The 10,007-nt window shown below is 45.0% G+C and overlaps 1 protein-coding gene and 1 non-coding gene across 3 annotated transcripts; both read right to left on the minus strand.

The window, feature by feature from the left end:
* Positions 1-2,231: 2,231 nt before the first annotated feature.
* Rpl30 (ribosomal protein L30) lies at positions 2,232-5,434 on the minus strand. Of its 2 annotated transcripts, none has more exons than XM_057792657.1 (5): positions 5,295-5,434; positions 5,133-5,185; positions 4,774-4,919; positions 3,003-3,133; positions 2,232-2,328 (listed from the first exon to the last, which is right to left on the minus strand). In XM_057792657.1, the coding sequence occupies exons 2-5, from the start codon at positions 5,151-5,153 to the stop codon at positions 2,279-2,281; spliced, it is 348 nt and encodes a 115-aa protein (XP_057648640.1). In that variant the 5' UTR covers positions 5,154-5,185; positions 5,295-5,434; the 3' UTR covers positions 2,232-2,278. The 2 variants fall into 2 exon arrangements, with proteins under 2 accessions (XP_057648640.1, XP_057648642.1); XM_057792659.1 differs by having other exon boundaries at positions 2,241-2,328; positions 5,291-5,340.
* On the minus strand, positions 2,733-2,864 carry LOC130889262 (small nucleolar RNA SNORA72). Its single transcript, XR_009058529.1, has one exon. It is a non-coding gene; the product is annotated as a small nucleolar RNA SNORA72 (small nucleolar RNA).
* Positions 5,435-10,007: the final 4,573 nt, after the last annotated feature.

Raw genomic sequence — 10,007 nt, forward strand, 5'->3', positions numbered from 1 at the left:
GCAATTTTTAACATACTCAACATCAACTTTATGTATATGCATACAAATGTTCTGTCTGCATGCATGAATGCAGGCCAGAAGAGGGCACCACACCCAATTACAGATGGTTGTGAGCCACCATGTGGCTGCTGGGAATTGAACTCAGGACCTTTGGAGGAGCAGGCAATGCTCTTAACCGCTGAGCCAATCTCTCCAGCCCCCTCAACATCAACTTCTTTGGCACTTGTCTCCACACCTAACAGAAGTCCACTGGGCTAGAATCCCCTGCACTTCCTCACATTAGAGCAACTCAACTCTGATCTGGCTTCTTTCCCAGCAGCCACTGCACAACAGCACTTATCAGCTATCCCACAAACACACCCAAGGTGTTTCCTATCGGCTGGTTTTAAACTTTCCTCTTCATTTTTAACCCTTCTTGCAGACACAATGACTAGACAAAAACTATGTATAAATTAAAATCCAAATCTTATACCATATGATCGCTACCTTCAAAGCCCTAGAAACCACACATTAAAGAAATATTCTAAATGCCTGTAGCCATGTCACTAACTACATACAAACCCCACAAGATAGTATCTAAGAACTGTGCTTTGGGATTCTCCGGTTTACCATTCATTAAAGAAACACTCTTAACCATGGAAATAGCTCTAAAAGGCAGACCTAACCAATGTGTGTAAAAGATCTAATACCTGATTTTGAGCACACCACCAAGAATTTAGAACGTTTAAAACCCAACTCAGCCAGTACCTTAACCTGGAAACATTCTAGTGTAAAATCAGGGGTGAGAGTGGGGACGCACACCTTTACTCACACACTCGGGAGGCAGAGGCAGGAAGATCTCTGAGTTCCAGGACAGTCAGGACTGTTTTACAGAGAAACCCTGCCTCAAAAAAAAAAAAAATCTAGGGGTGGGGATGGGAACTGGGGGCACAACCAGATAGAAGCAGAAATGAGAGACTGGTTGGTTCTCTGATGTTATTTGCTGCTCCCAAACGGGAGATGTAATAATGAAGATAAGGTCATTCTCCAAAGCACATCCACCTTAGATTAACTTCTGAAACCAGTCTCACCTGTCACAGTGGGAGACACGCCCAGCTATGTACTATTAAGGCCAGTCCACTCTGACTCTCTGGACAATACACAGAAAGCATCCTCAGCTCCTATGTCTCATTCAATCACAAAAAACCTGAGTGGATGGAAGGAGAGCATTGGGGAAGCCTGATACTCCTAAAGCTTCCTTCAAAAGCTTAGATTACACAGGGCATCCGTACCAGGCTGAGATGTACTTTGTCCAAAATCCCAACTTTCACGTTTTGGAGCGGAGTGACAGAATACCCTCCTGGATAACTTCATTAGCTGAAGACCCAGGCTCACTCTAGGGCTGTCCGAGACCCCTTTCCACGCAAGCTCGGAAGACCCTTATACTCTAGACGTTAAGCACTTCAAACAGCACTCCTCTCCGTGCCACACAGCTTTGTCAATCACAAGTCTTGCTACACCAATGCCTCTCACACATACCCAAATACACAATAAATACCGAGACTAAAATCACAAACCTGTCTTTACAGGGGCTGGGAATAACAACTATATGGCAAAGCACTTCCTGTGCAAATCTGAGGGCTGAAACTTAGAACCTCCAGCACCCACATAAAATGGTGGATGTGCAGGGTACTCAGTCTGCAATGCCATCTCTCAGGAGACACAGAGGATGCAGAGGAAGCTGCCTAGCTAAATTAGCTGGAATTGCCAAATTCTAGGTTTAAGTGAGAGGTCGTGCCTTGGTACTTACGGTTAGGTACAGAAGGTAGTTATGAAACTCGAAACATACCCACCCACAGAAAGTACCCAAACCACGGCCTTCTGATTAGATACATATTAAATGAACACAAGAGTACATGTATTCAACACTGGAAATCCAAACTTTGAAACACTTCTGGGCCTGGCAGTGGTGGAGCACGCCTTTAATCTCAGCACTTGGGAGGCAGAGGCGGATTCTGTGAGTTCAAGGCCAGCCTGGTCTACAAGAGCTAGTTCCAGGACAGGCTCCAAAGCTACAGAAAAACCCTGTCTCAACAAACAAACAAAACACTTCTGATCCCACATTTTACACAGATAGTGTACTACTTTACCAAAAGGAAAAAACCCCAGCAAATTGGTATTTGCTTTCAATGACTAATCCTACCTTCAAGGTAAGAGAACCAAAAGCTAGGAAGAAACAACCCAAACGGACACAGTTTTTAAAAGGAGCTCCGGTAAAGTTTTATTAAAGGAAAACTTTTTACTTTTCACCAGTCTGTTCTGGCATGCTTCTAATAATGTCAGAATCACCTAAAAAATAAAAAATAATAGTTTTACAATTCATGTAATGGCAACTGATAATCACAGAACTTCCCTAGAGTGGCTATGTGGTTTTTTTTTTTTTTTTTTTTTTGGTTTTTTGAGACAGGGTTTCTCTGTGGTTTTGGAGCCTGTCCTGGAACTAGCTCTTGTAGACCAGGCTGGTCTCGAACTCACAAAGATCCACCTGCCTCTGCCTCCCAAGTGCTGGGATTAAAGGCGTGCGCCACCACCGCCCGGCTGGCTATGTGTTCTTAAGTCAAGGAGACAGATTAGCCCCTATCCACAGATTATTACAGCGGTTGCTGTCACTCTTGAGACCTATTAAAAATACCTTAGAATCTAATCTCGACCACCCTAGGAAAACACAGAACACATGTCATCAATCAGACCGGTCTTGTCACCAGCATTCAGAAAACCAGGCCTAGGTACAGACCTAGGTCTGGGGACACATGCACGGCCTTTCTGTAGCGAATGTCTAGCCTGCCCTGGTTATCACAGAACCAGAACAGCGAGAAGATTCGCAGTGCTCTGCAAGGCACTGACCCTAAGCTCAAAGCACAAGACTGTACTTGCAGGCACTCGCCCCAAACTGTTTATTCCCAAGCCACAGAGATTTACTAGAAGCACTGTTGTATAAACATTGTATGATTTAAAAAGCATACCTGGGTCAATGATGGCCAGTGTGCATACTCTGTAGTATTTTCCACACGCTGTGCCCAACTCAATGTTATTGCCACTGTAGTGATGGACACCAGTTTTAGCCAACATGGCATAGTATTCTATTTCAGATTTCCTTTGGGAACAAAAAAGCAAAATAAAATGCCATACCAAGATACTCATAGACTGTTACCACAAACTGATGAGGCTTTTAATAGTAACTGATCACTTCCAAGTAAAGCTTATAAATACCTACTTGGTTTGTGTGGTGTTCAATTCCAAGTATGTGGTATTCACGTTTCAAACTACTAAACAGGTTTAAGATGTGTAAGGTACTTAAAAACTACGAGTATCCAGGTTAGCAGAAAAGGGTATGACAGACATTCAAAAGTCAATGTGGATAAACAGCTCAGACAAAGCTGGAGGTATTCCTTCCTTACCAAAGCCCCAAGTTCAGTTCCCAGCACTCACAACTCCACCTCCAGGGGGTCTGACACCCTCTTCTGGAGTCCCAGGTCACATGCACTCACTCTTCTCTCACACACAATTACAAATAAACTTAAAAAAAAAAAAGTTAAACTTAGCAGTGTCCAAAACTTTATGTATTTGTCAAATCAACAACAGGTACTACGTACTATTTTAACTAACAAATTAGAGTGGAAGGTAGGCTCACCCACTAGCACCCTGAGGACTACATAGGGGTTTGACACCACTTATTAAAGAGTAACAGCTTCAGTGCCAGCTCAGTGGACACAGATGGTTAGAATGTGAAAGTTCCACAGACCATCAATAGTGCCACAAGGAGCTTATGAGAAATGGAACCTGGGGCTGGAGAGATGGTTCAGTGGTTAAGAGCACTAGCTCCTCTTCCAGAGGTCCTAAATTCAATTCTCTCAAACCACATGATGGCTCACAACCATCTGTAATGAGATATGGCGTCCTCCTTTGGCTGGCATGCATAAATGCAGACAGAATACTGTGTACATAATAAATAAATCTTTTTTTTTTTTTTTTTTTTGGTTTTTTCGAGACAGGGTTTCTCTGTGGTTTTGGAGCCTGTCCTGGAACTAGCTCTGTAGACCAGGCTGGTCTCGAACTCACAGAGATCCGCCTGCCTCTGCCTCCCAAGTGCTGGGATTAAAGGCGTGCGCCACCACCGCCCGGCAATAAATAAATCTTAAAAAAAAAAAAAAAAAAGAAAGAAAGAAAAGAAAATGGAACCTGAACCCCATCCATCCCGTACCCGGGTCTAAGCTTGTATTTAACAATGAATGTCTATACTGCTATTATAAAGGATCAGTTAAATAATATAAACAAACAAAAAAATCCCTCACACACCTGAAAGGTTTAAAGTAAGGCCAAATACTCCAAATTTTGCCCCTACGTATAGACTCCCTACATAAAAGACTGAAACGGGGCGCAAGTGCCACAGAAAATCCAGGGGCTTCTAGTCGGCACGTTTCTCTAGCTTACTTACAACACTCAACAGGTCCAAACTCAGAGTGAACCAAGGGTAAACATATGTTCAGAAAACTGGGCACCGCTGAACGGGTGATCTTATGACACCTTCAGCTCCATAAAACAGCCAGAACTTTTCTGAACTAAGACAGTGCTTCTCTAAACGTGTATCGTTTGTCTTCCTCCTGCCACACACGTTTCCAAAGGCACGTTTACAGCACACACACACACACACACCCAAGGTCCAAACACCAGGCAGCAGCCATCCAACCCATTCTTCCCAGCGCTGGCCCCACACGCTCCGGTCCCCTCCATTACCTCAAGGCGGGGCAGTTGTTGGCGAGAATCACCAATTTCGCTTTGCCCTGTCTGATCATCTTCAGAGTCTGTTTGTATCCCAGCACGTACTTCCCACTTTTCATAACAAGCTGGAGCCGAGAGTTGATCGACTCCAGAGACTTTTTCTACAAGGCAAACATCGGAGACTTGAAAACCGGGTGCAGCCATCTCAAAACCAAACCCGGTTCCAGACTTCGGGAACTGGACCCTCTAAGGCACCGTGAGCTTCTCTGCACGCCGGCGGCACGCGGACGACCACGGGGCTCCCATCCACCCGCCCCGGCCCAGGCCCGGCTCTCCACGTGAATCGGCTTCCGGGCCCGGGCGGCCTCACTCACCGTCTTCTTTGCGGCCACCATCTTCCTGCCTTAGGTGCGGGACGGCCCCCAACCTAGCACACAGAGACGGCAGAAGAGAGGATTAGCATCGGGAGCGCAAAGCGCTAAGCAGCGGGGCTCCCCGCGCCGCCCGATCCCCCCCACCCGGCAGAGCTCACCCACCAAGACCAGCCGCCAAGATGGCCGGGGAGCGAGAAAGGAAGGAGCTCCCACAATGCAAAGCCCTTCTAGGCGAGCCGAGGGACGCTGGGACCGGAAGCGGAAGTAGTAGCCGAGCCCAAGCGGAAGGGTCCCGCGTAGGAGCGGACGGCCGCGGTGGGTTGCTATGGGGACCGGGTTAGATCGGTGGCTGGGCGGACGCTGTAGCTTAGCCCGGCCGCGGGTCCAGCATGGCCCGCCGTGGGTGCAGCGTAGCCCGGCCGCGGGTTCAGCGTAGCCCAGCCGAGGGTCCAGCATGACCCGGCCGCGGGTGTAGCTTGGCGGTCTCGGTTTGTGTTCCGATGCTGCGGGCTGAGACCGCGGAGAACAGGAGTTGCATGGGAACTCCGAGGGCAGCCGAGGCGGCGGCGACCTGGGTCCTGCCGCTGCTGAGTTAGTGTCTGGTTGACGTCGCCCCCGGCGGGCTCCGGGAAGACAACAAGACCCAGCTCTCCCCGTGTCTGCCTTTCGTGAGCGCAGGCAACTCTGTCCTCCGGCCGCAGGCTTCCCCAGACACCTTTGCACGGGGCCGGCAATGAGTCCAAACTCGGTGAAGTGACTCACCGAGTAAATGCTCTTTCCGCCAAGCGGATGGACTGAGTTCGAAACCCACGTGTGGAAAGGGAGAGCCTGCTCCAGCAGTTTGTTCTCTGATCTGCGCTTGGACGCACATTCGTATACAGAAGTTAAGAAATAACCATAATAAAACTATTTTTAAAAAATTTTCGTTGTGAAACTTGGACCGTCGTATAAATGAAACGTGAGATATTCAAGAGAAAAAAAGATTGAAAGCTTTTTACTACTTACTAGTACCAACAAGCCCGGGGCTGCTGAGAGTGTTAAGCCGGTAAACGTGAGGACCTGAATTCTATGCCTAAATCTCCACCCTATGCCCCAAACACGTCTTTGCATGTTTGTACATGTAATTTCGTTTCCGAACATAGACCGATCCCTGAGACTAGCTGGCCAGCTACTGGAAAGCACATCAGAAATTGGTCCATGGCCTCTACCTAGCAAACATAGCACAAAAAAGGAAGATCGGGTTAGTAAATAAGTTGTATGGTATATTACTTTGCCCTGGAGGTTGGGAGAGGGAAGAATACCACACACACACTCACAGCCCTCCCCTAATAATTTCTTTGTTTTTCGAGACAGGGTTTCTCTGTGTAACAGCTTGAGCTGACCTCCATCTCACAGAGATCCATCTCTCTGCCTCTGCCTGGGATGAAAGGTTTGGGTTTGTTCCACCCTGACATAAAAATAATTTAAAAGTTATCCTTGAGCCTTGTTGTCGTGGTGGCCTATGCCTTTAATCCCAGGAGAGGCAAGCAATCTCAGTAAATTGATCTTAAATAAAAAAAGAAACTAACCTAACTAACCATCACATGCACACACACCCTATGAGATTCTCAAGCTTTTACTGCAAATGTATTGCAAAAATAGGAACAGAACCAGGTATGTAGATTAGATAATTTTACAATTAAAACTTACTCAACTCTTGGGGCCCATTTTGATGTGAATTTGACCAAACAATAATGTTAGATTATCATACTATTTGCTTTAACATTTAGGCATAAATTACTTAAGGTTATGCAAATCCAGATAATTGCCTTCTACTATCCTCGTTCTGTCAACATACTAATCTTTAAATGAACTTTAAGTCTAACAAACACTCATCTGAAATTCAATGACAAGCCTAGATTAGAGTAGTGACATTTCTGGTTAAAATATCAGCACCCCCCCCGCCCCCCCCCAGGCCTTAAATCCTGTGCTTTTCTTTGCTGACCTCTTTGGTTTGTGGTTGTCATGCTATTATGAAATGGAATGTCTGCTTAAGAGCGCTTTGCATTACAGTTCTCTTCAGGTACAGTTTGGGAATGTTGATGTCCTCCTGTTCACATTAGACATTCAGGTATGCATCTTCACCTTTCCCCACGCTCAGATATTCTTGGTAGGTAGTTGGGTCCAATGGACCGCACTCAAAACTAAGTCATGCTAAGACACGGTGTAAGGTGTAAGTCTAACTGCTATGTGAAGAACTTGTTATGGACATCATGTACTCATCCCAAATGAGACCATGCACCAGGTCCTTTGTATTGCTGGTGAAGGCACCTTCGAGGTGCTTTCAGAAGTACTGAGGTTGTATCTTGATTGGTAGAGTACTTGCTGACCATACACTAAGTCCTGGATTCAATCCCCAGTACCACCCAAAGCTGGGTGTGCTGATACTTACTGTGTAACCCCAGTGCTTGGGGGGGCGGAGGGAGCCAGATCAGAAGCTCTAGTTTTAGGTCACCTTCAGTTACATAGCAAGTTCAAAGGCTTGAAACCTTGTCTTAAAAAAAAAAAGGTAGAATAGTTAAAGAACAATGGCTGTTCACAAGTGTGAACATTCATTTAACAAACCTTAACTTAGGGTCATAAAAATGTCATAGACCATATTAATCTTTTTTATGGAGGATAACACTAGAAAGAAAGTGATTAACTTTTCAAAGATTAAGTAAAACCAAATGTAGTCTCCCATGTCTATGATTTTAACAATCAGGAGGTGAAGACAGGAGAGTTAGGAGTTCAAGGCTATCCTTGCGTGCAGAGAAAATTCAAGGTTAGCCTGGGCCACTCAAGATCATGTGTCAAAAATAAATTAGGATTGAAAGTTGAAGTCTGAAATATTAACTGAAATTTGGAGGCAGGTGCAAATGAAGCCTTGAAAAGTAGAGCGGAGGCAAAACCAGAAGGCTGGACAGTGGCAAGCAGAGTTAACTGGCAAATAATTTTCACGAGAGGAAAGATCAGGCTGGCCTTGAGCTCACAGAGATCCACCTGCCTCTGCCTCCAGAGTGCTGGGATGAAAGGCGCGCACCACCATGCCCAGCTCTGGTTTTGGTTGTTGTTTTTTTTTTTTTCCTGTTTTGGACAATTTTATTGTAATATATTTCAGCTCTGCTTGAGCTATTTTATAGCATGCATGAAAAGTTCTTTTTAAATAATAAACTATTTTTTTTAAGTATTGTATTTTCAAACTGGTGTCTTGTAAGACATCAGTTAGGTAACAAGGCCCCAGGCTTAATAGGCTCGAAGACTTTAACACAACTGACTCCATGATGGAAGTATCATCCAGGCTGTAACACTCAGCATGTAGACAGCACCACCTGCCAAACCTCTGTGAGTTAAAGGACAGAGCTAGTTCCAGGACAGCCAAGGTTACAACATACAAACCCTGTCTTAAAAAAAAAAAAAAAAAAAAAAAAAAAAAAAAAAACCCTCCACACCAAAGCTATGAAATGTACATGTTTTGACTTTGGCATCTGGATGTTATCGCTCTTGAATTGTTTCTTTGTATCTAGCATTTCAGTGGAATGTTGAGAGAATAACAACAGGTAATTATGAGAGAAAAAACATGAGGATCTTCCTTGTTTCTCCTTCACCAAAATTTCTACCCCAGGCTTCTGAAAACAAAATAAGACTGAAAACCACAGGCACCTACATGCATCGTGCTCCCTGTTTTGTTTTTCCTTTCTTGCTTGCTATGAGAATTAGAAGTGGCAGGCTGCATTCCTTGTGAGAGCACAAACAGCTCTAGCAAGTTCATCTGCTGGTTGTTAGTTCAGTGCATCGAACCTTGCTGTCCTGCGGTTAAAATGATCATATTCATTAACAATCACTTGATGTTTACGGTAAGGCATGCCTTGGTGCTTTGTGTGACTCAGCCTTCATATTCTTACCAGCCACCTGCACGTTAACCATGCTGATAAACATGTTGATAAGAAGGGGGACGATGAAAACTTGGTAAATGATCAATGTGCCCTCGTCCAAGCATTCTGAACACTGAAGGGGCAAGAGAAAAGGGCAGCTACCCACCTACCCACCCTTTCTACCCATAGTAGAGGCAGAAATACTTCTCTTGTAGCCCTTTCTGCTCAGATGAGGGGTGTTTCTGATTCTGTCTTCACATTTCATATCCTTGAATCGAAAGCCAGCCAGAGTAATGCTCTCCCTCTCTAATATTGTTTGATCTTGCCATTTTCTATCTAAGGTAGCATAAGGTTTTTATACCCTTTGATATAAAGAACCAAGCGAGAATACTTCCTCTGTGCGCTTGCTATAGTGGACACTTCTGGAAACTAAAGTGCTATCTATGAACTTGGTCTTTGGGTTAATTGGCTTGCTTTCTTTTCTTTCTTTCTTTCTTTCTTTCTTTCTTTCTTTCTTTCTTTCTTTCTTTCTTTCTTTCTTTCTTTCTCTTTTGACCAGGCTGGTCTCGAACTCACAGAGATCCACCTGCCTCTGGGATTAAAGGTGTGCACCACCCAGAAAGTTGATATTTCTTAGGTTCATTTTTTTATTATTTTTGGGTTTTTTTTGGGGGGGGGGTTCTCTGTATCTTTGGAGCCTGTCCTGGAACTAGCTCTTGTAGACCAGGCTAGAAAAGTGGCTCAGCACTTAAGGGCACTTGCATAAATTGCTCTTCCAGACATCCCAGGTTAGGTTCCCAGCACCCACGTAGAGGCTCACAACCATCTCTAACTCCAGTTCCAGAGGATCTGATGCCCTATTCTGGTCTCTATGGGCTCAAGGCACACAGGTAGCACACGGACCACCCAGACGTGTAAAAATAAAAATTAATGCCTTGGCGTGGTAGTGCACACCTTTGATCTCAGCACTCAGGAGTCAGAG

Source organism: Chionomys nivalis, chromosome 17, assembly GCF_950005125.1.
Source record: "Chionomys nivalis chromosome 17, mChiNiv1.1, whole genome shotgun sequence".
Taxonomy (NCBI): domain Eukaryota; kingdom Metazoa; phylum Chordata; class Mammalia; order Rodentia; family Cricetidae; genus Chionomys; species Chionomys nivalis.